Source organism: Triturus cristatus, chromosome 12 (genome assembly GCF_964204655.1).
Source record: "Triturus cristatus chromosome 12, aTriCri1.1, whole genome shotgun sequence".
Lineage (NCBI taxonomy): Eukaryota > Metazoa > Chordata > Amphibia > Caudata > Salamandridae > Triturus > Triturus cristatus.
Genome location: NC_140595.1, coordinates 103719161 through 103746445, shown reverse-complemented (window position 1 = coordinate 103746445; position 27285 = coordinate 103719161). Strand labels below are relative to the sequence as shown.

At 45.1% G+C, this 27285-nt stretch overlaps 1 protein-coding gene across 1 annotated transcript in view; it reads right to left on the bottom strand.

The window, feature by feature from the left end:
- LOC146772750 (rho guanine nucleotide exchange factor 11-like) overlaps nucleotides 1-27285 on the bottom strand; it is a 222653-nt gene that overhangs the window by 87789 nt on the left and 107579 nt on the right. The window contains 2 exon segments of the mRNA XM_085637028.1: nucleotides 10072-10159; nucleotides 22412-22579. Of these exon segments, the coding sequence (XP_085493154.1) occupies nucleotides 10072-10159; nucleotides 22412-22579 (256 nt within the window).

Sequence of the window (27285 nt, the reverse complement as noted above, 5' to 3'; positions counted from 1 at the left end):
GCAGTTTGGTCTTTGTGTGCTGACATCTGTGTGGACATTCTGGCTTGCCACGAGGGTGTCTCCACAGTACAGCTATGCTTTTTTACAACCCAATTGCAGGCCCATTAGCTTATGCATTGTCCTGGGTTTGGACATGTGTGCCACTCCACATGACAGGCAGTAGGTCATATGTGTAGCCAACTGTGTCATCAGGTAACGGATGGCCATGTGACAACTGACATAATTCAAGTTGTTAGTCAAAAAAAATTGTACCTTGGCACTAACAGCACTTGTCAACAGTTCTTCATGTTTTAAATGTGGTAATTTGATGATTTGTGTTAAGAACACTAATGTGCCTGCATGAAAGATGTCTCCCAAGGAAGTGCACACCAAACAACATTTCCACTTTCATAGAACACGCTGGCACCTTTTCAAAGAAGCCACTGTTAGAATTAAATGGTGTTGCAGATTCTCCATATACATGTTCCCACAGTGGTCTTGATTTTGTGAAACTCCTTTGTTGTTGGTGATACAAACTAACGAGTGTCAAGACACCAAGACCTCCGTGGGCCCATGTATATGTACTTTCTGCAACACCATTTATTTCTAACAGTGGCTTCTTTGAAAAAGGTGCCAGCTTCTTCAATGACAGTGTAAATGTCGTTTTGTGTGCACTTCCTTGGGAGACATCTTTCATGCAGGCACATTAGTGTTCTTTTCACGAAATGGCGAATTGCCACATTCAATACATGTTGATTGTGTAAAGTATTGTGAGTCCCAAGGTACCAACATTTTTTCGTTTTGTGTTCCAAAGTACTTATAGGTCTCTGAGTGTGGTGACACCTTGAGTATTGAGGTGTGTTAGTTTACCTTGGGTGCACCACTACTGTTTCTTTCAGGGTAAACAAGAGGTGGCATGACTTCATTGTATTGCTGTGCTCACCTGTTCACAGACACTAGCTTCTCAGTGTATTTCTCATTCAAGTTGTGGCCTGGTGTGTTCTTTTTTTCCTTGTATCCAAGTGGCATAGTGGGGCTACCAACTGGGCAGTACAGGGCTTACATATGTGCGGAGTAATCTAGCTGTTACTCATGATGCATTGCCTGATATGCACTGGGACCTATTGTTTGTGTGCTCATGTGTCAGATGTATACAGGTGACTGATGCATTTCGGTTTCTTCTCCTTGCCCACAGCACCATCATCCCCAACAGATGGAGACACCTGCACGGACCTGGAGGAGAGACCCAGCGACAGTGCCACCATTGCTGTCGAGTCTGAGGGAGCCAGTGGCACGGAGGGTGAGGGGAGTCAGTCCGAGGACCTGTCTGGAGGCGATACCACCTACGACGCTGACTTCCTCGAGGAGGCGGAGGCTGCTACACCACCTGTCAGCAGCCCCACATCTGTCCCCGCCTCCTCCGTTACCATCTCCGCCCTCCCAGTTGCTCCCGTTCCTTCAGTCCGTGCAGAGGCCCACCATGTCTCCTTCGGCCCCGGCACCGCACCCCCTGCCCCTGTCACCCCTGCTGCCCTCAGTTAAGAGTCTGTGGACATACTGCAGCAGTTGCAGGTTGGGCAGGCATCGGTCCTGACTGTCCTCCATGGCCACACTACACTGCTCACACAGATGGTTTCATTCATGGCGGGCATGTCAGCAACGATGTGTGACCAACGCAAGATTCTGCGGTCCATGGACTCTTCCCTGACGGCAGCAGTTACTCTCCTGAAGCGCTCCATCCCCCCCCTACCCCGGACCCATCCACACTTCCCTCTCACATACCTGTCCAACGCACACCCAGACAGTCACGGGCACGCACCCCACCAGACACAGGCAGCACACCCCCAAGTAAGGCGAAGCGCACACCTCCTGGCACGCACACTTAGGGGGATGTAGGCACACCCACAGGGTCTGAGGACAGACGACATACACGCAGCCACAGTCACAGTCCGCAGTCCTCACAACCCTGTCCCTCCAAAACCACTCCCCTTGGCTCCTCTGCCAAATGCTCACCCAAGCAGCTCTTTCTGGCTGAGCTGGACCTCGCCCCGCTGAGCCACCACCCCACAAGCAGGCGAGGAAGTCCCCGGGCACGGGAGTTGAGTCCCCCACCACGTCGACCCCCTCCCCCAAGAGCGCTGCACCCCATCCCTCGCCCACCACACCCTCCCTTGACCCTGGGGAATCCTCAGGTGCAAGGGTTGTGCTGGACGTACTTGCAGCGGTGTGCAACGCCGAGCTCGCCTCCACCTTCGGTGCTGACCCACCCCCTGTGGTGAAGACGTCCACCCCTGTACCCACCACACATACCCTTCCCCCTCCTGTCCCTGCGGTGCCTGGTACTGCCCCCGATGATGCCCCACCACCGTTCGACAAACCTGGAGGTTCATTTGTGCAGGCAAGCTAGGGGTAGACGCGGTCCCCTACGTCCCCTCTTGGACTTTACATATGGACTGACCATTGGCCTGTGTAAATAGTCTGTTTGTTGAATTGTTTTTTTTGTACTGACTAAAGCCTCTTGTTTTACTTTCAACACTATTGCATTTCAGGTACGTGATGTTGGTGATGAGGCTCCTGGAGTTGGTGTTCTGGTAATGTGTTAGGGTTCTGAGAAATGTTTTTGTATGATGGTCATGAGGTGGACCATGGTATCTGTGTGCCATCACAATGTCTCTGCAAAGAATCATTGGTAGTGTGTGTTCATTTTGTTTTGAGACATTGTCCCAAGGAGTGTTCCTTCCTCTGTGGCACCTGACATCTTCCCTGCAAACAGTTGCACAATTGTTGTGCTGACCTGTGTCAACATTTCCTTTGTTGGTGACGGATCCCTTCAACAATGGCCATGCCTGCTCACCGATGTCTCCTGCTGAATCGTCTGTGCCATCCTTGCTAGTCACTGTACTTGTGTTTTGAGTATGTAGAAAGGCCTTCAGGGACAAATTCACCCTTTTCAGCACTATGCATGTGTGTAATCACGGCCTACCACACAAATGGTACTTGTTATGCAGGGTATTTGGGCACCTGACTCACAATTGTGGGCATTGTATCTAGGGGAATTCCACACTATTCCTTCCATGAGAGACAACATCTTGGTGACTGGACCAGCACCTGGACATTCCTATCACTCATGGGATGTGCGTGACAGTGTGTGTTCCCTTTGGCTATCTTAGTTTTGTAGGCAGTTACATGACTATACAGTCTTGTGGCATGGTATCAGGGTGTGTATTGTGCTGCATCCGCCATGGGTGGGTATGCATGTGTTATTTGTCCTCACACCCACATGTGGTGTGTCATGCAGTGGGTGAAAGACATCCATCCTCCTGGGAGTGGGACACTGCTGTCAGTGATGTGTTGTCATAGCACTATCATCATAGTCCAAAGTTAGGGATGCGTCCATACCACCATGTAGGTGTGGTAATTTGATAATGAGGTACACCCCCCATATCTCTGTCCACTGCTGGGAGTCCTCTGCACCCACCCCATGTCTCTGTTCACTGCTGGGAGTCCTCTACACCCACCCCTCATATTGCAGGCCACTGCTGGTAGTCATATGCACCCACCCCCATGTCTCTATCCACTGCTGGGAGTCCTCTGCACCCACCCCCATGTCTCTGTCCACTGCTGGGAGTCCTCTGCACCCACCCACATGTCTCTGTCCACTGCTGGGAGTCCTCTGCACCCAACCCTCATATTGCAGGCCACTGCTGGTAGTCATATGCACCCACCCCCATGTCTCTGTCCACTGCTGGGAGTCCTCTGCACCCACCACCATGTCTCTGTCCACTGCTGGGAGTCCTCTGCACCCACCCCTCATATTGCAGGCCACTGCTGGTAGTCATATTCACCCACCCCCATGTCTCTGTCCACTTCTGGGAGTCCTCTGCACCCACCCCCATGTCTCTGTCCACTGCTGGGAGTCCTCTGCACCCACCCCCATGTCTCTGTCTACTGCTGGGAGTCCTCTGCACCCACCCCATATATTGCAGGCCACTGCTGGTAGTCATATGCACCCACCCCCATGTCTCTGTCCACTGCTGGGAGTCCTCTGCACCCACCCCCATGTCTCTGTCCACTGCTGGGAGTCCTTTGCACCCACCCCCATGTCTCTGTCCACTGCTGGGAGTCCTCTGCACCCACCCCTCATATTGCAGGCCACTGCTGGTAGTCATATGCACCCACCCCATGTCTCTGTCCACTGCTGGGAGTCCTCTGCACCCACCCCCATGTCTCTGTCCACTGCTGGGAGTCCTTTGCACCCACCCCCATGTCTCTGTCCACTGCTGGGAGTCCTCTGCACCCAACCCTCATATTGCAGGCCACTGCTGGTAGTCATATGCACCCACCCCCATGTCTCTGTCCACTGCTGGGAGTCCTCTGCACCCACCCCCATATGTCTGGACACTGCTGGTATTCATCTGCACCCACCCCTATATGTTTTGTCCACTGCTGGTATTCATCTGCAGCCACCCCCATATGGCTGGTGACTACGGGTATTCATCTACAGCCACCCCTATATGGCTGACCACTGCTGGGAGTCCTCTACAGCCACCCCTACATGTCTGGACACTGCTGGTATTGATCTACAGCCACCCCCATATGGCTGGCCACTGCTGGGAATCCTCTGCAATCACACACCCACCCCCTTGGAGCCGTACACTGCTGGCCTGGACCTACACACACACCAATATGAAGGAAACATGCAGGGCCAGACCGTAACCCCACATTTGTGGCGTGTGTACGCCTCATATCCCAAATGTACTGGTGCCGTACGGGTACGTGTGAAACGCACCGTACCCCCGCATTCATTGCATGTGCACACCTCGTATCCCAAATGTACTGCTGCCGTATGGGTACGTGTGAAACGCACCGTACACCCGCATTCATTGCGTGTGTACGCCCCGTATCACTATTGTAAAGCTGCTGTACGGGTACGTGTGAAACGCACCATACCCCCGCATTCATTGCGTATGTACGCCCCGTATCACTATTGTACTGGTGCCGTACCTGTACGTGTGAAACGCACCGTACCCCCGCATTCATTGCGTGTGTACGCCCCATATCACTTTTGGACTGGTGCTGTACCAGTACGTGTGAAACGCACTGTACCCCCGCATTCATTGCATGTGTATGCCCCTTATCACTATTGTACTGGTGCCGTACCTGTACGTGTGAAACGCACCGTACCCCCGCATTCAATGCGTGTATACGCCCTGTATCACTATTGTACTGGTGCCATACGGGTACGTGTGCAACGCACCGTACACGTACACTTCCGTTGTTGCGGTATGCAGGGGTTGCTGGACACGCCCCCCCAAGTGACCAGACCCTGGTGGTAATGTATGGGCTCCATATTATAGGTTTGGCTTTGGGTATGGGGTATATTTCCTGCCCCTCACACCCCCCCCAGCCCCTGGGTGTTGTTCTCACCTTCTGCTGCGTGTGCGTCGGTTTCGGTGCACCAGGTCGTAGGCTAAGAGGACCGGGATGACACGTACGATGGGGTTCATGGCGTGTACGTCGCGTACCGGGGCTCCGTTTGTAGGACTCTGCTTTTACGGCTGTTTTTGACTCCCGTAACAAAAGAGCCGTAGGGACGAATCGTACATGCGTGGCCGGAGACAGCTGCTTAAATACGTCCGGACGTCGCGTACAGGCTGTTCCAGATCGGAATCGTAGTTTTTTTTTACCCGTACGGACTTTTGTACGATTCGTACGGAAAGAGGTTTTCTGTACGAATCGTACTTCCTAGGTTGTAAGGAAAGTTTACCGGGTACGAGTCGTACGGAGAAAACGCTTCCGTACAACGATTCGTACAGCCTTTTTCCAGGATTGGAATCGGCCCCTTATTGTCTGCATACCAGAAGGCGGCCAACAATACACAAAGTTTGTCCAAAAATGCTTGAAAAGTTTGAAACATGAATTAAAAACTCTTAAATCCAGATTAATAGAACCACTAATTCTATCCTATACGCAAATGGTACTTTTTATTTGTTCCATTAAATTCATATTTGTATTAACAGTTAAGCAAGAGAGTGCAATATAAAATGGCCCTTTCACATTACTCTCTAAGCTGCAAAATCCAACAAAATTCAAGAGGAGTGACAAAAGCAAAACAAATTAGAGAAAGAAATGACCTCATCCAGAAAAGAAGTAGCAACAAAAAACAATACATTTCAGGTACATCTATTTGGAGAGCAATTGGACAGCTTTACTGATCAAGGGTGGATAACATGAGATTATGAAAAGATATATGTACTTATCTGTAAAATAGTTTTGAAACTATTCCGCCAAAGAATTACTGGGTCCATACCTGTCCTTATTTGTTGCCCCATCTTTGACGGTGGGAAGTACCATTCCTTTATGACGTTACATGTAAGCGTGCAATTCACCGGTGCATATGCTTCTATCGCTCTTAGGCATACCTTAATTGAAGCATAAGCTAGATTTCATGTGGGTACTTGGACACAATGCAAAGTCTTGGCATTTTCTATTTTTGTAGGTAACTGGTCTATGTGTAGCGCCCCCCATTTTTTTAAGATTCTTTGTACCGCTCCCTGATCTAGTTCCCACTCCTGCGAGATACCTTCTGTCTGCCTCATCTGTCTGCGTCCATGGTTTTCTACCCCAGCATGTGTATCGCTGTCAGTGATATCTTTTTTTTGGAGTGTCCATATTCAGATCTCCTGTGCTAGTTTGCATAGCACACATCATGGAAGGCCTTCCTGACACCCCCCCCCCCAACCACCCACCCTCCCCTGTTTGTCCACGAAGAATATTTGTGTTGGGTTGTCTGTTTGGATCTGTACTACTATCTCTCTGATATGTTTGTGAAAGGCCTTCAAGTCAAAGAAGTCTGTTGTGAGTTCTAATATTTGTATGAGTTTTTCAGCTTTCTGTGGGTTCCATTAGCCCCTGATCTGTTGATTCTCCTGCATGCACCCACCCAGTGTAGGATGAGACTGTTGTGATGGTGACCTAGAGAAGTGGGTATTTTGAGTGGCCTGCCTCTTGTGATGTTTTCTGCTATCCATTACTATATTTACTTTTGCACAAGATCCTCCCAGTCCCCCACTGATTGTAACCATTGGCTCAGCAGCCTTTCTTGGTTGAGTGTCCTATGGAGTCTGGCAGGTGGGATTCATTTAATGCTTGAAGCCATCATTCTCAGCAATTTCAGGTTTTCACTCTCAGATGGTCTCTTCCTGCAGTGGCAAACCTGCTATGTCAATGACTGCACGCTCTTTTGAACTAGGCATGCCTTTATCGCAACTGAATCTGCCCCAGCTATCCATTTTAGTCATAGGGAGTGGTGAAGACTTCTCATTGTTCGCTTAAAAACTCAGTATGTCTACTACTTCCATCATTATTTGTATACTGTTCTGAAGGTCTTGCGAGTTTGCCTTTTACCATCCAATTGAATCGGTAGGGGTACGCTTGTATCTCCTGCTTTCTCAAGTGAGCTGCTACTTCTGCAAGACATTTTGCAAACACACTCGGTGCTGACTTTATCCTAAAGGGTAAAACTCTGAATTAGTAATGTGAATTGTGTACCAAAAACGTGAGGGATTTTTTGTGCTTGAAGTTCATCAGGGTGTGCAAGTATGTGCCCCTTGAGGTCTACAGTTGCTATGTAATCCTCTTCTTTTAGCAATGGGATGGCTTTCTACAGTGAATATGTCTTGAGATTTTGTGTCTGATTAATGTCTTCTGTAATCTCAGGTCTATGATGGGTCTCAATATTAAATTTTGTTTGGGGATGAGGAAGCAGAGAGAGTACAGTCATTAGGTTTGTTACTCTTTTGGCACCTGCCCTACTGCGTCCTTCTGTATGAGGTTGTGTATTTCCTGTTTTTAACAGTGTCATTTCCTCTCCTTTGCAAGCTCTCCTGTTTGGCTTGACATCTGATGTTATCATTCCTAACTCTAGGCAGTAACTGTGTTTTAAGACGTTCGCACCCATTTGTGATAGGTGATGTTCCTCAATTCCAGGAGCAAACCTCCCAGTCTACTTCCTAAATGTGTTTGATGCTGAGGGCTTCTCTTTGCGAGTCACTTGCTGTCTGTGGCTGATCCACTTATGGTCTGCCATCACCAAAGGCCGTGACTCAAAAGAAGTGACTCCACGCCAATGGGTATGGCCATGCAGTACTAGGTCTCTACACACTCACCCCTTGGGAGCACTGTGTTGGTTGTAGAATGGTCTGCAAATTCCCTCTTTCAATTGCTCTCCTGGTAGGAGGAGTGCTCCTACTGTAAGACCCCCTGAATTGTAGGGGCCCTACTGCCTTTTCCATATGATTGTATTTTTGTATCTGCTGGAGAGAGTCATCAACTGCAGCTCCGTGCGGCTTTCCCCTGTAAAAGACATAATTATCAAAGAAATGTGGACTTCTTGTTTAAAGCTGGATACTATTAGTAAGGCACGTATTCTTAGTGTAGTGTCCATGCACATCGGTCTGCTGATTGCTTTAGCAGCTTCAAGGGCTGACTTGAGGCTGGAATTTAAGATGGTCTTTCCTGCTTGTATTGCATTTGTATTGTTTTTGGACATGTTGCATCAGTTCTATCTTTTCCTTCTACAGTTAATAGCACTAGAATGTGTGGTGCGTCACTGTGTGGCTTCTGAATGCCTCATCTTTCTTCCTTCCATCTCAAACAGCTTATTTTTCTTCTCTGGGACTGGTACTTTGGATGCTGTAGCATTAGCCCTTTTCCTCGCAGTGCAGTCTGCAAGCTCATTGCTTGTTGTCTAGTAAGTCTTTCTAGAGGGTTTATATTTCTTCTCTACCCTTGTTCTTACTACTTCAGAGGAAGCTGACTTGTTAAATGCTTATTTCCTCTGGTTCATGATTCAAGGTAGCAGGGGCAGAAACTGATCTTTCTTCAGTGATATCAGTATTTCTGGGAGGAAACACTCCAGGGCCTGTCTTTTTCTAGCTGTACTTTTAAGTGTCTACTCTCCTTTTAATGACAGCATCGTACAGAAAAAAGTCATCCAGTTGGGCTGGCAGAGAATGGATGGAGACAGACCTGTGCTCAGGAGAGTTGGTGTCTAAGTCCTTCCATACATCCTCATCTCCTTGGGATGCCACTAAGATGAGTTGGTCATATTACTCATCCTCATCATAAAACTCCAACCTGCTCTTCCACTGTGGGTTCTGAAACACGATAGGGGTTCTGTGTCTGCTTGGCTCCCCTCTTCTATCCTTATTAATGTTTTGAATAAATGGTTAGTCTGTGAGACCAAAGTGCAGGCTATGGCTGATGCTAATCTGCTGTAACCCTCATCATTGTTATGATATCTCAAATTACTATGCATCAATGTACAATTCGCCATAACAGTTAGCGTGAATCACTAACTGTATAATCAGTGTAGTGTCCTGAGGTATTTTAGGCACTTTAAGGCCTTCAAAGAATTGTGGTCTCCAGAAAACCTAGGTTCTAACGGTAATACATATGGCAAAAACCAGCTTCAAAAGTAAAATATGTCACCATAGGATGCAAGACGGATATACAAATAAAATTAAAGGAAAAGGATAGTCACAAAAAGGCCACAAAAATAAGAAAAGTAGAATTTTCTTTTTAAAGTGATTGATGACCAGCGCTCCTAGAACAAACCAACTGGGTTGCGTCAAAAATGTTGGCAAAGCTTTGTGAAGGATACATGCTAATAACTATTTATTTTCTCTCGAAAGCATTACAAATGTATCAAGTGATATAAGGGAACCACAGCAGAACCTCTGATGGTTATTCCTCAAACTGTTCAGACAAGATCTAAATACTGCGGAAATGACTGCTGGTAACATTAGAACTGGACCAGTCATTTCACATTATCCTTAGAAGAGTGGCATTGAGGACTCTACACAGGTTGTCTGGAGAAGCGCAACAGTCTCAGAGATCAGAACTTTTTTTAGACTTCTCCTTCTGGCTATCCCTGTACAAAACAGTTATATATGCAAGCTGTTCCAGCCGGTATGAGGAATCACTGACTATATTCATCAGGGTACTTTGGAGCCTCTACAAAATATGGACCTTAGGAAGAGTCCTGTTGCTTCACTGTTCGCGTATTAAGGTGTCAGCTGAAATTCTTACCTGTTTCTCCCCAGAGAAGTGCGTGCCACAAGCTCATAGATCTGAGGTACATACTCGAATGTTGAAATGATGTAAAAGGCTTTCTTATCTGAAAAACAAATGAAGACTATACAGTAAACCACCATGGCAGAAACTGAAAGGTAATAGACACAACAATGACGGAATTCCTAACTATTTATATACCAACTTGCCACAAATAAAGACAATAGTTTACATAAGTACCAGTTATGAAATCTATGGAAAGTAACTTTTAAAGGTACCACTAATTTGAAAAACAAAATGAAGAAATAATATTGCATACTTGCTAAATCCTTTTCTCAGCAGATGGAAAAGTTAGCAAATTCCTAATTACAGTCAAACACTCATATTATTACAATGTTTCATTGTACATAAAAGCAATGATGCCCTCCAGGCTGAAGTATCACATTTTATAGAGCAAATACCGAAAGGTTCTGAAACAACAGCCAAAAGGCGGCGGGAGCCAAGCCAGTGAAATAAAAATGAAATATTTGTTTTCCGAATGAGTCATCAGATTTTATCCAACTGAGGCTCATTTACCAACTCGTTCTTTTCCTATCACATAACACTTTATTCTGAAGGTTTTCCATTCTTAAAAGTAATATACATAAAATATTGTACATTTTATATTATTAGATCATAATTAAATACTAACAAGGGTGCTGAGACAGAATATTGAGTTGGGAATGTCGACTTACACAAAAATCGATTTGTAAATATTGTGATTCAGAAATATCGACAGCAAGAATATTGTGGTCAATAATATCAAATTTAAGGTAAGAAATATAGTTTTAAAAAATATAGGTCATTAATATTGTTTTAAAAAATATAGATGTTTAAATATTGATTTTTTAAGAAGTTTTATGTATTTTAGTTTATATTTTAAATGTATGTAATGTATGTTTTGTGTACAAGTATTGTTTATGTTTATTAATATGTTTAAATTTGTAGTAGTTATGAATTTTATTTTAATTACATTCTGCATTTCTTGCTCCGTAGCTGGTTGTGGGTTTATAGGGGAATAGGGTGGGAAGTAATTTAATTATAATAAATGAATCATTAATTTTTCATTTATTTAATTTAGATTTTATAGCGTTAATTGTGGGAAGTAATTTATTTATAGTTAAATATTATTTGGTTGTTAAATACTATTAATTAATTGATAATTATGGTGATTGTGTGATTTGTTTTAGGGGCAGGTTGTGGGGTTTATAGGGGTAAAGGGTGGAATGTAATTTATGTTTGATTAATTAATAATTAGTTGTTAATTTATATTAATTATTTTATTGAAAATTGATTATGCAAATTGTCTTATTAATTTTAGGTGCGGGTTGCTTGGTTTATAGGAGTATAGGGTGGGAAGTAATTTACGTTTAATTAATTAATAAGTTGTTAATTTAAATTAACTAATTCATTGATAAATAATTATGCGAATAGTGTTATTTTTTTTAGGTGTGGGTTGTGGGGTTTATAAGGGTAAAGGGTGGGATGTAATTTATGTTTAATTATTAATAATTATTTGTTAATTAATATTGATTAATTAATTAAAAATTAAAATGGAATTTCTGTAATCAATTTTAGGTGTGGGTGTGGGGTTTGTGGGGTAAAGGGTGGGAAGCAAGTTTTGTTTAATTAATTAAAAATCGGTTGATCATTAATATTAATTGATTAATTTACGTTTAATTATTGTATTTGTCTATTTTTTGTGTGTGGGTTTTATTGTAATAGGGGTACAGTGTGGAAAGTAAATAAATGTTACTTTATAACTAGTTGTTAAATACTGTTAGTTTCTTTAATTGAAAATAGGTTTTAAATTGTGTAATTCATTTCTTTACAGTTTAATTGTAGCTGTGGGTTGTGAGGATTATAGGAGTTACGTGTGGGAAGTTAAATAATTTTTATACGTTTTCATTTGTGTTTTAATTAATAATATTTCTTTAATTCGTAATTAATTCTGTTAGTTGAGGGAGTACATATTTTTTTAAATGTTGATGTGTGTTGTGATTTGTGTGGTGTTATAGGGTAGGAAATAAAACAAGTACATTTATGTAATTCATTTTTTTGTTTCTAAATAATTTTTAATGAAAAATATTTATTTGTTTGGAAATTACTTTTTATTTCATTTAATACAAAATGTGTAGGGGGCCGTGGCTTGGACGCCGAGTAAGATGGCCGCCTGAGCTCGGAGCTCCGCTGCGCCATGGCGGATTTTTCTTCCTATCTTGCTATTTTGCTGCCGTTTCACCAGACTTCCTTCGGTTCCAGCGAGCGGAATATGCCGTGCTGATGATGTGACCACCAGGCTTGTCGCACACACAGTTATACCCTGTTTTCGTCGCATCATGTAAGTGCCTCAGCACGACCGCCATTTTAAGATCGGCGCGACGCGCGCGCGAGGCTGAAATGGGCGCATGTCCCCTCAGAACATGGGATATTGATAACGCTTGATGGCTTCTTCCTCATACCTCCAATGCTCCTGCCTTACCACACTTTCAGCTTTCCTCCATTTCAACACCAGCACTACTTTGTCTCCTTGTCTATGTTCTGGAGGAGCAGTTACCTCATGTTGGCCATATTAGTGGAATACTTCCCTTCTGCTCATTACTGCTGCTTCATGAGAAATCACTATTTTCATGTATTCCACACAAGACGTTGCTCCTAATGTGCTCTTTTTGAGGAATTATTCAGTTTTTATTTTCTTTTTCCTTCCTAAGGGCTTTGTACTTTTTGGTGTGTCCTGCAGAGCGAAGTTCACTCCATGCCTACTACGTTTATTGTGATTATGCTTCCTCTGTGGTTGTGTCAAAGGGATATATCTTTATATGGCAGTAATTGAATTATCCTTTACAAGCTTTTTTGAGCACTAGTGTCTGGACTTCGTCAGCAATATATAACTAAGATTTGGCGCATAAGAGCTCCGCGCTGACGTATGGTCTCCCTGCCACTATTAGAGGAAGATTTTAATGATTGGTTGGAACTGCCTTTGATTCCTGGATTCCCACGGTTTTTACAGTTGTCTTTTACTGCTCCTGCTGGCCTCTTCGTTTCCTTACTAAGCATCTTGGAATCTTTGTATTCTGCATACGAAGTACACCGGTGATTTAGTTATTATTCATTCCATCATTTGCACGTTCAGGTCTCTATGGGCAAACTACGTAACCCAAAGTTTGTCTTTGTGCCTTCGAAGAGCTCTCCTACGACCACCTCTTCCTCAGCGGCAGACTGCTCTTCTCCCACATATCAAATGGCGGCAGCGGCTTCCAGCCGTTCTTCTCCATCACAGTCAGCCTTAAACAAAACTTCTCCCTCTACTTCCTCGTCTAAGCGCTTGAAACAGGACTCCCCTCCTCCTCCACCTGATAAGCCACCATCCTCTATATCTATGGAAATGTCGCTGGAGGAGATAAGCGCTTTACGTCCGTTTGTGGAAGAGACCAATACGAAGATGCAGCTTCTTGAGGCAAAATGGTCGACTATGGAAACTCGTGTATCCTCCGTGGAACAGCAGGTTACAGAAATTCACACTAACTCTCAGCGTATTTCCTCACTGGAAAAGTCTCTTCTCACCCTCCAACAGCATACTGAGGACTTGGAAAATAGAAATAGGAGGAATAACTTGCGTATTTATGGCCTGCCGGAATCCTTGAAGGGAGATGACCCTGTTGCGTTCTTCTCCTCTTTTCTTCTGAAGCTTTTGGACATTCCTGCTACTACTTCTCTAAGTATCCAAAGAGCTCATAGACTTGGCCCTCGTTCCTCATCTTCAACTAAACCACGAGGTGTCATCATCCTCTTTCTGAAATTTACTGATCTCCTTCTGGTCCTTTCCGCAGCTCGATCCAAACACCATGTTTCCTGGATGGGTCAGAGGGTATTTCTCTCTCAGGATGTTTCTAATGCTACCGCTGCCAGAAGGAAGGAGTTTTTGTCTCTTCGGGCTCCTCTACGCTCTCTTGGTGCTAGATATGGTTTATTTCACCCTTGTACCTTCAAAGTGACTCACCAAAATAACACCTGGACTTTTCAAGACCCTGCCGAACTCAAGAACTTTATTCCTATCCAAACTAATGCTGGCATGGACACCTCCAACCCTGCTAATGGTTGATTATTTAATCTCCCCTTTTTCTTACAGGTTTTACTGATATGTTCTTGTATTGGCATCTGTTTCCTTGATGTGGTTCTTCTTAATTAGTTGCTGGATTGTATTCCCTTTTTCACGTGTCTTTTGCCTTTGTGTTGTTTTGTTTAACATAATTTTCTGTATCATCTTTCTTTTTCCTCACCTAGATTGATTGGTGTATTCCTCTCCATCCCATACGGTTCGTCTTATTCATCTTCCGTCCTGGTGCAGTTTGTTCTCCTGGCTTGGGAGGTCATTCTTGTCGAATACTTCCATAACCCCATTATCATCTTCTTTTCCCCCCCCTCAGGTATGTTTCTTTCAGTCATCCTATTTGGATATGTACTGTCTCTTCTTGTACTTCCTTTCTCTCGCCCTTTCCCCTCTTTCCTTTCTCTTTCTTTTAATGTACCTTTCGACTCTCTTTTTTCTCGTTCTTTTTTCTCATGTATCAATTGGCATTCTTTTCTTATTTCTTGCTTTCATGGCTTTTCTTTTTTGCTTACAATTTTACTGTTTTGACTTTCAAAGTTATTTCATGGAATGTGAAAGGTTTTGTTAACCCGATTAAGCGACAGAGAATCCTTTCCCACCTAGCTTCCTATAATCCTGATTTAGTCCTTTTACAAGAAACCCATCTTTCTGATGCTGAATCGCTTAAGCTGAAAAGAGGCTGGGTGGGAACGGTCTTATTCTCCCCTTCATCTAATAAAAAGAATGGTGTTGCTATTTTATGTCACCAGAAACTAAAATGTAAAGTTCTTTCCCAAAATACCAATACTGAAGGCCGATGGGTACTAGTTAAGTTATTAATCAACTCTGTATCTCTGACTGTATTCAATGTCTATGGCCCTACCCACCCTGATTGCAATTTTTGGCCTTTAAATACTTCGAAATGTTTTCAGCACAGTGATACCATGTTTATCTTAGGAGGTGATTGTAATCAGATTGTTGATCCGTTTCTTGACTGCAAATCTTCTGCTCGCTTTACACCTCACAAATCACATACACAATTTCTAGACACTATTTCTAAGTCACATCTCATTGACTCATGGAGACTTTCCCATCCTGACACTCTAGACTACTCCTTCTTTTCACCCCCCCATGCCTCTCTTTCTCGGATTGATTACATCTTCCTTTCTCAATCTCTTTCTCAAAATCTCCTATCTTCTTCTATTGAGCCCATAGTTATCTCAGACCATGCTCCTATTGTCACGACCCTTGATCTTCTTCCTCCACATCCCAAATCTTCTCGCTGGCGATTTAATAACTCCCTTCTCATGGATCCTCTTTTTTCTTCTTTTTTTTTCTCCTTTGCTACAGAATTCTTTTTACTCAATTCTGACCCCTCTTTAGCTCCTCATGTTATCTGGGATTCTTTTAAGGCAACCGCACGTGGCTTTGTAATGGACTTTGTTTCCAAAAAAAAGAAGCACTTCCTTAATAAACAGAAAGACTTGTTGGCTCATATTAAATCCTTAGAGCACAAATTCTATACTTCCTCTAACAATTCTGTTTTGCCAGACCTCATACGTGCCAAACTTGATTTCAACAAAACTACTACCGATAATGCCTCTTCAATCTTACTTCGGAGCAGCGCTCATTACTATGGGGGTCGCAATAAATCGGGTAAACTTTTAGCTAGTTACCTCAAATCTCGTAAGAACAGGATATACTTACCCAATTCCAGCTTTTCTACCAGTCTCTTTATACTCCTGAATCTCCTCCCTCTGTCTCTCTTATTCACTCCTATTTAATAGGGGGAGTGGGGGTCCGCACCGTACATACGGGGGTGGGGGTACGCTCCGTACTTACGGGGGTGGGGGTCCGCACCGGACATACACGGAGGGGGGCTGGGGGTACGGCGCGTCCATCCGTGGGGGGGACTGGGGGGGACAGCGTGTACATACGGGGGGGCTGGGGGGGCAGCGCGTACATACGGGGGGCTGGGGGGGGGACGGCACTTATGCGGGCACATGTCTCCATGGTTGCTATTGAGGTTCGCTCCGTACTGTGTTTTTTCCATACGGTTGTACAATCGGACGGACGGGATGGATCGTACTTGCGCGCTCGGACTTCATTTTTCCGTTTCGTACGTAAAATCGGCTGGGGACGTGTCGGACAGTTTTTCCGACCCGAGGACGTGTGGGGGAATTTTCCCAATGCGATTCGTATGTATTTTTTCCCATGCGACTCGTACTTGCCAGTTTGTACGGTACTTGTACAATTCGGACGGAAAAAAATCCGGATACGATTCGTACGGAGAAAAATTTTCCAGGATCGGAATCGGCCCCACAGTTTGCATTATAATTTTCTGGTAGACAGACTTCCACCAAAGTCCAATTCTCTTTTATAATTTTGTCTTGGGTTCGGGCTGGATCACACATTCTCCAAATAAATTTTAAATTATCCGTAAAAAGTTTGAAAATCTTTTGCCCCTATCTCTGTCTCATACACTGCCCTGGGTGCCAAATACAAAGTGGCCTCGAGGCTGAAGTATCACATTTTATAGAGCAAATACTGAAAGGCTGCAAAGCAACAGCCAGAAGGCAGCGGGGACCCGAGACAGGGAAATAAAAATGAAATATTTTTTCCCAACGATAGTCAGCAGATTTTATCCAACTGAGGGTCATTTACCAACTCGTTCATTTAATGCAATGACTCCTGTAACCAGCATTTTCTTTACATCATTTTATTGTATGCAAGTACATGGAAAATAAAGAACACTGAGACATAAATACCCTTTGCGGAAATCCGATCCATCCGTCTCAAAAACGAGAATATCATACAAATGCAAAGCCATAGATACAAGCACAGCAGGCTACGTATATGTCAGGGCTCACTTGATGGACATCATGCTTATACACCAGTCATGCATCCTCAAGCACTCCCGATCACACAATGCAAACAACCATATACATATAAAGGAGCAGGCCAGAGTGCACTAAAATACTGCATAAACAATTCTCTTAGTTCAAATATTTCTAACAGTGTATGTCGCTATTGTGGCTTCAGCAGTATTTCTTCCTGAAAGCTGATGTGCAATATGTACTGTGTAAATTCATCCAGGCATATAATGCACACTTTTGGAATAAAAATTGAGTGTGGCTCTGCAGTCTTTGTACTACCCCAGGAGTGACCGGGCTGCATATAGGTGCCACTCTTGCATGTTGGCGCCAGTTGCTTCACTCTTTTCCGCACCCTCAGATAGAACAATTATTGGTGACAGTGTGCTGATCTCTAACTTTAAAAGTTCTACCTATGTTTCCTGTTCTGCCACTCCAGGAAGGATGAGGAAGACCCAGGTCAGGTCACCAGGGATTGGCTGTTGGCAAGTTGCCATGGTATCCCGTCTCATCTTTTCGCATGAGGCAGAACAGGAAACTTAAGTAAGGCAGAGGCTCAATGAAAGCCCATTTAGCTTTTCGACAAAGTGAACTGGAATGAAGACACGCGAGTGACAGACTTATGGGTCTACAAACACAAGAAAAACAACAGTTAGGGACCCATTGAAACTTGATTTTGGTCCTGACAAAAGCCTAGACCCTTAGGGGCAACACAGGCTGAAACCTGTTTGACAAACAATTTGTGATGTGAAGGACAATTTACACGTCCTTTGAACGTCATAACGCCTCCTTTTAATCTTACCGCTGTATACTTCGCCTTAGTTAAAAAATTGTTCTAAAATACAGGAAATAATTTTCGGAACAACACCACATGGATCCCACCAATACTTTCCCTAGGATGGAGGTACTCACCTAGGGAACTGAGCACCTAGGTGTGAAACCCAATGATGACAGCACCCAACAACACATCATAGTGGTGATAACTTTACACCACCCGTGACGAAGATTGGTTTAGGGTTTGGGACAATCCTGAATAATTCCAGACCCCATGGAACCTGCAGAGCTCGCTCTCCTTTGATTATGGATGCATTATGTATAGCATGTAAAATTGTCACAGATGATTAGCCTACACAAACCGTGTCAGGAAGAGAAAAGCGATCTTCTACCTTTGTCTTGAAGAAAGTAATACAACCTTGTTAGACGACTGTTATTGGCTGAAACATGTTGATATTAGATGTTGAAGTACATTTTATACTCTGAGGGCATCTTTTTACATTTTTAACCTTGCCAAAGGTAGCCTGAAAAATAGCAATCTACCAGAAGAATAGGAAAAACTTACAATTTTAACCTGAGATCCCTTTGTACCTTCAAAAAAGAGCTTCGCTAGTCAACAGCGTTGAGCCTACCCAAACACATTAGGGATATTGTGTGAGGGCCCAAGTACGAAGCATGCCACCAGTGGTACTGGTGGGTGACGGTTGTTTTATAAATCCAACCAGGTATCCTCCACCCCTTTCTGTAAAAGAGGAACTAGAGAGGTTCAGGCACAAGAGTTCTCTGCAATGATATTGGTTCCTAAAACGTTGGAAGCTGAGTGACGCATCATCTTTCTCGTGACTCCCCATTTTTCTTTGATATGCGATCCTTTTCATCATGTCCTGGGCGGTACGATGCCTATGCAAAGTCACACAATGCCACCAGCCAGCACGCGGGGGTCCAATCAATCAATCAATCAATCAATCAGGAGTTATAAAGATTTTGTTTTCTGTTATCCGTAGTACTATCGACATGACGGGGTTGGGAGATGGCGAGATAGTTCCACCGGTTAGTGCATCGGCTGCAAACCTCTCTAAAGCAATCTCTCTTGCTGAGGTCACAAGGGCACTAGGTTGTTGTCCTGGGTTCTCCTGGGGGACATGAACTGACAGGGGTATGTGTCATTCCCCTACCCACCAGGGCGGGATGGTTGAGTGACCTCACCAGACGCCACAAGCAGAGGCCAGGTTGGTCTTGTCACCTCTCCTCTCTGTTGGGTCGGTTCATATATGGCCAAGCCCGGCGTGAAGACAGACTTTGTCCTTCCTTTCTTCTCCTGGGTGAATCACTGCACCGGGCCACACATGAACCCTCACGGAGGAGAGATCGAATGTTATTTTACCTTTTGTTTTAACCGCCCTCTATGTTTAAAGGCACGAGCGCCGATTCAATATTTAAGGTTTCCCTTGAATGGGAGGAGGGCAGGGGCAGTGCTAATCAGTAGCAATAAAGCAGGCATTGAAACGGGTCTCTGCAAGGCCCTATTTAGAAGTCCTTCTTCACTTTCCATTGCAAAATACTGATCTCGTGCTGGACATGCGAGAACCCTTAGAAGTCGACGTCAATGGTGCAGATCCTATCACACTTCATAGGTTTGATTTGTACAATAACCTATTTTCCTTTTCCAGGTGCAATTCTGTAGTTTCGTTTTTCAAGTAACCAGGGCCACTGGAGTAATGCGATTCTGCGACTGTGGTGTTTTCCGCGTAGGTATTTATTTGCTGCACTTTTCACACACTTTCTCATCTCCTGCATAAATTGCAGATTTTAATCGAAAAAAAATTGTCTCTAGCTCAAACAGATAAAAGTTGCTGAGAACGCCATAGCAAGGGTCCCTGCTCAGTAGCAGACCCTTTGTCACACAGAGGGAGACCATCTTTCAGTTGCTAATAGCTGTATTTATGTTTTGACCTTGGATCCTTTAGTGTAAAAGTACAAAATATTGAAGTATTACAGCTTCAAAATGTGCTACATCATGCAACATAATTTGCTTTCTCTTGCCACATAATGTAGTGATCCCTTCCACATAATTCTGGTGTCCCTGCTTATGACTTCTGTGCATTCTGCCAACCGAGTCCTCATGTCTGGGTGGTTTCAAGTTGTTGCTGTTTGTTCAAGACTGGGCACGATTCACAGCTCTAGAGAGGAGTCTGAAGGCAGTGCCTGTCTTTCACAGTGCCTGGTAGTGGGTCACAGAGGAGTTCGACTCATCCAATTCTCGGCCTATGCTGAGAGCACAAAGCAATAAAGTATATTTGTCAATCGAAATTACCATTTTAGGTGAAAGTGCGTACAATTGGTACACAAATACTGATGTGAAAATATTTGCACCAAAGGAAAAGAAATGCAGTGTCTCTGTGTATGTGTGTGTAAGAGAGGGGATGGGGGAGAGGAGGGAACAAAAGAAACAATGCAGAAGGAGAAAATGAAAAGAAAAGGCAGAAGGTGAAGAGTGAGGGATGTAAATGAAGACAGACTTCAGAGGATGATGTGAGGAGAAAAGAGTGTAAGCAACTAGCACAGTGGAAAGAGATGCGAAGGGAAGAATACTGATTTATATGATATTGAGTACAAATATGTGCTAATAAGCACTGGCAAAGTCAAATGGTCTGTCATGTTTTATGTGTTTGTTCTGTGATGGTTTTGGGCTCACTAACATCAGAGACATTCAAATACTGATTGGGTGCACACCTGGAAAGCTTACGTTTCAGGCCACGTCCATAGTCCTTAGTACATTACATTAACTCCTCTCTTATAAAAGATTTCAAATTACCTTTATTTGGTCACAACCAGTGCAGAGACCCCATCCATCTTTTTCATCACATGTAAAGCAGTAGCTCAATTGCAATGGCTTGTTTAAAAAAAGTACTACTTTGGCCTCTATTTTGCTGCACACTCATCAGCTATCAAACTACCTGTCAGTAGGCCCAAGAGATAGGTCAGTGAGATGAGCGTTCATCACTTGATCTGACTGGTTATTGGCAGGTTATTCTTTTACCCTAGCTAATGCCAACAATTAACCATGGGACATTGACCAATACATGTTTTGCGAAAGGATGCCAAGGGTGAATGGGGGCCCCTTTTTTTTTAGGGTGCCCAGGCCTATTTTGTATCCCAATTCGACCCTGCTCTTCTTCCTCTGTGTGCTGCATGCTTCACCCCTGTTTTGTCATCCCAAGAGCTTCTCATTAGTGCAGCTGAGATGGGTATTTTTAAGGGGGTTCATAGAAAGGAACGACTGTCTATATTGAAGGCTGTCTCGCCTTCAATGCAAACCTCTTTTGGTTTCTTTGACTATAAACGCTGGCGACACAGCCTTCATTAAAGTCCTTCCTCGCTTTCTGGCCACAGACACTAAAGACAGGCTATAATGCCGCTGACCGCGGCCCCCACAGGGGGCTAATTGGCGGTCGGCGCCTTAGTGCCCCCGGGGCACCGGTCACCCCTCCCCAACCCTCCCACGGGGGGGGGGGGCAGGGACACCGACCGGAGCCCCCCTCCACGGGCTGGCCGGAAGTGACGCGCAGTGCGTGTCACTTCCTGGCCCTGGTGTGAGGCGGAGGCTATTTAGCCTTCCCCCACCCTCCTGGCGACCTCTTTGTTGCCCACCTCGACATTTCCCTCCCTACCGCTTACTCGGCGTAGGCGTTGGGTGGGGGGGTTTCTGAGCGTTGTAATGTTTTCCTTTTTCGTTGCAGGCGGAGTTACAGAGCGATCTGGAAGCAGGCTGGTACAAAGGATACCTCTGCGCGGCACCATAGGGGGTGCCTGAGCCAAAACCGAGGAGCCTCAGGGGAGGGTCCCAGAAGCCGTGTCGGCGCCCCGCTTGTCCTGCGGGCGGTTGCGGGCCTGAACAACCGGGGGCTTGCTAAGCGACGCTCCACCCCGAGAGGGGGGGCGTGAGTAGAAGTTACCAACGGCACGTGATCGTAGAAAGAATCACCTGGAGGGCAGCAACGGCGGGCATTGCTCCCGCGCTGCCCGGCTCATCAGGCGGGCAGGCGACCCAGTTGGTTGCCTGCCCTTGGATCGCCCGTAAGATAACCCACCCATTACATATTCTGGAATTGTGTAATAAACCTGCAGCATTGTTACCCAACACCAACTGTCTTGTGTGTGTCATTTGGGTAACCTACTAGGGGGGAGGGGGGACAGCGGGGTGCCCCTGGGGGTACTATGACGCATCCATCGCCAATCAACCTTTATTTGACACAGAAACAAAAAGACGAATGTATCAAATGCATGGAGCCCTCACTGTAAAAAGCATTTTGTTACTCTTTTTGAGTTTATTGTTTGCATTTTTAATGTGTTAGCACACTAAATCAAGACCTATTGGCTGTGTCAATGATAGTTACTTCATGTCGTGGAGCTGCAACAGAGGGATGACAGGCTGGGTGTGTCCTATTGTGTGTGTGTGTGTGTGTGTGTGCGTGCGCGCGCGCACGTGCGTGTGTGTGTGTGTGTCTGTGTGTGCATGCGCGCACGGGCGTGTGTGTGTGTGTCAGACACTGTAGACAAGAGTTCTGAATGCCCAACATACCTGTAGCGACGGCGCGGACAAGCACGTAGTTCAGTCTTATTACAGGGCAAACAAGCTGTTTAGATTTGGATGGATCCGGAGCTGGTTTTCTGTGACACTTGAGCATAAGCTTGTCATCCTGTTTCTGCATCAGCACTAACAGATCTTCCAGTAGCAGCACATGCACATCTAAAGATGGAGAGACAATATAGACACAGAGGCAAAAGAATAGTTTGCCATCAGATCTGGGATTATAAAAGAGCAAACCTGGAAAGATACAGACATGTACATTTACCTTGCTTGGCTATTTCCATAGCACACACAGCAATCAATCATATCTTTATATTAAATGAATAGGTGTGCATTCAACTGCAGATGTTCACTTTGCAGAGAAAGAGTGACAGGAAAACAAATCACTCATCAATGTGAGAGGAAGGTGCAGGATGGGCACGATGAAGAATGGGTGTTCACTTTGAGAGAGAAAAGCCAGGAAGCTGGCTCTGTATACACTATACCAAAGTAAGGTATAGTCTGTACAGAGTCCAGTGGATCCCCAAAGGTAGGCAGAGGTTGAAGTAGGGAGTACCTTACTCTCAATTTGTGGTAGCGTGTGCGAGCAGTAAGGCCTTATCAGAGGGTAGTGCTAAGCATTTATTGTACAACTCAGACAAGAAATGATTTCGAACACTCAAGGGCTGAACTCGGACCAAATTAGTTTGTATAAAAATATTATTTAGTTATATTTATTTTCTAGAACCAAGGCAGGCCTGGTACAGGTAAGTATAAGTATACTTTGCAAGCATATGCAGTTTAAATACAGTTTGAATACAGTGAATTAGTTACTGTAGAATCACTTTATATCTGCAGATAGTCAGGTTTACTTTGCAATCACTTTTCTTACACAGCCAGGTATCTCTAGATGCAAGGCTGGTGCACTTCCCGAGGGAAAGAAAAATGAGACAATACGTTTTGCAAAGTTATTACAGATTTGCAGTACTACTCATGAGCCACATTTAGGCCTTAGAAGGCAGAACTGGGTGTACGGATCTGTAGGTAAGTTACAGTCAAATGGGCACTCGACTCACACCACCAGCGGCACTTGGGCGGTGGGGTGCAGGGACCACACGTTAGCCAAGGGCTAAACACAGTGGTGGGATTTTAGACTGCGGTGAGCATGCCACCAGATTGGGAACAAAATCTCCTGGGGTCGTGGTCAGTGCTGTATGCCCAATGACCAACACAAGAACTACACCATCGGCAGCACAGGAGTGGCTGGGTGTAGGATGCAGTCTTGGCTGAGGCTGCAGACTCGGTTGCGGTTCCTTCAGAGTCGGTCGGCTGCTGTTGAGGAGAATGGGGCTTTGGGAGTCATCGTACGGTAACTGCAAGCATTTGGAGATGGAGTTGGTCAGACGGTCACAGTTGCTCTTTCTGGTCCACTTCGGTTATGGAGTCGGTCAAGGTGTCGCCTTTGGTCGCGGTTGAGGGGACCTTCAGTTGTTGGATGCAGGTTTGATTTACGAGTTTGTTGAGGTTCAGGGGTCACTAGGATCCAGGCTAGGATCGCTTGGAGGACCTCCTTACGGTGTTGATTCACTCGGACTCGCGGCTCCGGAAGCAGAGTGGTGGAGACTCACGGAGTTGGCCGGAGTCAGAGTCGGTTACTTTTGAGCAAGTCAATGCTCATGGGAGACAAAGTCCTTTTTAGTCCAAAGGCAGGGCAGATTCTCAGGGTTTACGAGGACTGCTGGCTGCAGGACACACCGAGGTTCTGTTGGAGGATTCTGAGGTCGGGGCAGGTCGGTAGGGCTGGGGCCAAGTCAGTTGATGTGATCCTCTTCTTCTCTCAAAACAGCTGTTCGGTCCTTCTTCTTTTCGGCTCTGATCTGAGGAGGCAAGGTTCAGGGTTTCCCCTAAATACTAAATTTAGGGTGTTACAGGTAGGTACAGGTCAGGACCAATTAGTCCCTTCCTTGGGTGGCCACACCTCCTATTATGCCACCTTCCAGTGGGAGGGGGAATAAGCCTCAATCTGGTTGGCTAGGTCCCCCATCTGCAAGATGGCAGGGACTGAGAGTTGATTTGATTTGATTTGTGAATTTATAAAGCGCACGATTGCTCATGAGCATCTTGGCGCTAAGTCGATGTAATGTCAAGGTCTGCCTGGGGATAGTGCTCTACCTAAGAAGTGAACAGCCAGGTTTTTACCTCTTTCCTGAATGTGAGCAGAGATGTGCTGTTTTTGATTGTAATAGGGAGAAGGTTCCAGGTCTTGGCTGCCTGAAGCAGGAAGCTTCTCCCCCCCACCTAACTTGTTTAAATTTGGGCTTCACCTTACCTCCCCCACCTAAGGGGTGGGGTTGGCCAAGGTGGGCACACCACTCTTCTTAACTTTGTTTTCGCACTGATTCTCCCACCCAAGTTTTGGTTCAGAACCAGTTGGGGCTACTTGCTGGGAGCAGCAAATGGCTGGGGTAGCTCACAAAGGCGGCAGGCCTTTGAAGCTTCCCCTTCGTGGACCCTGCCCATCCTGGGGGAGGAGGCTTGGCACCTTGTCCCAGGATGTGCTTTGTTTCAGGACCCAGAGAGCAGCAGGCCTTCGACCCTGGGGTCCAGAAACATGTCTGGTGGTGGCAGCTGGGGAGCAGCTACTCAGCCAGGACACTAGAGTTAGCTTGTTTTTCAGGGGGCATCTCAAAGATGCCCTCTGAGTGCATTTTCATTAAATTCCACACTGGCATCAGAGTGGCTTAATGTGCTGAGACATTTGATACCAAATTTCCCAGTTTTCAGTAAAACCATTATGATGCTGTGGCATTCGTAATGACATACTCCCAGACCATATACTCTTTATGGCAATACTGCACATACAATGTCCAAGAATTGACTTAGCCGCTGTAGGGGTAATAGGCTCATGCACCCGTACCCTCGCCACTGGTATAGTGCACTCAGCTAGAGGGGTGACTTATCTAGGCCAGGGCAGTGGGTTGTATGCATGGCACACAGGTATGTGTGCCATGTCGACTCTTCACTTTGTTCTGCTCCAAAACACGCAGCCTGCAAGGGGAGTGTGTGTTTGTGAAGGTACAGGATCGCTAACGGTGGCACAATAAGTGCTGCAGCCCTTAGAGACCTTCCCTGGTCACAGTGCCCTTGGTACCTATGGTACCTCTTACAAGGGACTTACATGTAGCCAGAGAGGTGCCAATTGGGTTTTGCAACATTACAGGTTTAGGGAAGGAACATAGGCCCTGGGTACCTGATTGGCAGGAACCCAGGGCACACTTAGTCAAAATACATCAACATTTAGGCAAAAAGTGGGGGCAACCATGCAAAAAGGGTCACTTTCCTATACTTCCTAGTTTTCAATATTTGAGATTGTGTGCAAAGAGACCTTTTACACACACGTTCTGGGTAAAAGAATATATCCAAGATATTGTATAAATGGAAGATGACTTGCAACATTTATTGTCAGGGTTAACTACAAAAGCAAAGTGACCTTGATCTTTGTACCTGAAGACATTTTGGTCTGTCTCAGTTTGTGATCTTTTCCACATTTCTCTTAGCTTTGATTAGCTTGTACAGTTTCTTTCAACCCGTAGGAGGAGGTGAGGTTGTGTAGGATCTCCTTTAGATATCACATCTTACCACTTCTTCCTCAGTATTAGTGTAACATGCACAAGCCCATTTAGACTTTCCACTGACATCCACATGGTTTCGTTTATGATTTGCTTCAGTTTGCCACCGTAAAATACTAGTTCAGATCTAACAAATTCATTGAACTGCCCATATAAAATATTTTTGGTGTCCATAAATGGAAGACAACCATCAGGAAACCTTAAGAGAAACAGTAGCTCACTTCAACATCTCAAAATCCAGTAATGGATCAAAGTAAACAAGCATTGGCATAGCCAATAGGTCTCGCTTTGGGACCTTAGAAGTATTTAGTTATAAGTTATATAAGTATTTAGTTATGCAGCACAATATCCTTGGTGCAACAACATCAACTGTTGCATGGCTAAGCACTTATAAGGTCCCAAAGGCGAGACCTATTGGCTATGAAGTCAAGTCTCCCCTCACGGGCCAGGGAAGCCAGAGCCAAAAGTTGAAAGAGCAGCAGATGAACTTGCAACAACTAGACTCTGCTTCTTGCTGTCATGGGTAGAAGCACACAAACACTGCGCCAATGCAAGAGCCAGCATGCATTTTTGTATCGGGACACAGCCTGTGCACAATGGCACTTTGCAGTATGTTATATAATATGCCCCTTCTAGGCATCAGGACAAAAACCAGGGCACTGATTTTACAGTATGGTGCTGCTGACAGACTGTGGGTTCAACAAACCCCCACAGGCGAAAGAAATATGCTATTAGGTTTTAAGTAAAAAAAAATGTACTGTTTGAGTGTCTGCCTTCATGACAGGTCATCTCCCAGTTCAACAGTTTTAATTGTCCTGTGCATGAGAACCTTGAACCATAACACACACTAGTAACCCTTTTTCCGCAAAAAATCTCTGTATTGTAGCATTTCTGTAAACAAGACCTTCAGCCCTGAAGTGTGCGATTCCGATGACGTTGGTAGGCAAGGCTGGTCGAATCATAATGCATCCATTATCCTCGACGTAATGAATGGCCTTGAAGAGCCTTCATTCAATGGGGAATTCTCTAGTGTCATAAAGTATTAGAAAAAAACACGTCAAGACCTACGAAGCCCTGAATTAATGGAAGCGTGACAAATCTGTAACTAGGCGCACTTAGGAACCTTGCAAATGTGCGCACGGTGAGCCAGATGGACTTACGGGCACACTACAGTGGGCTCAGGGCATCTTATAAATCACTGTGCATTTGGAGAAGCCCTACAGCAGCACACCTCCTTCACTAGCTCAGGCCCAACAG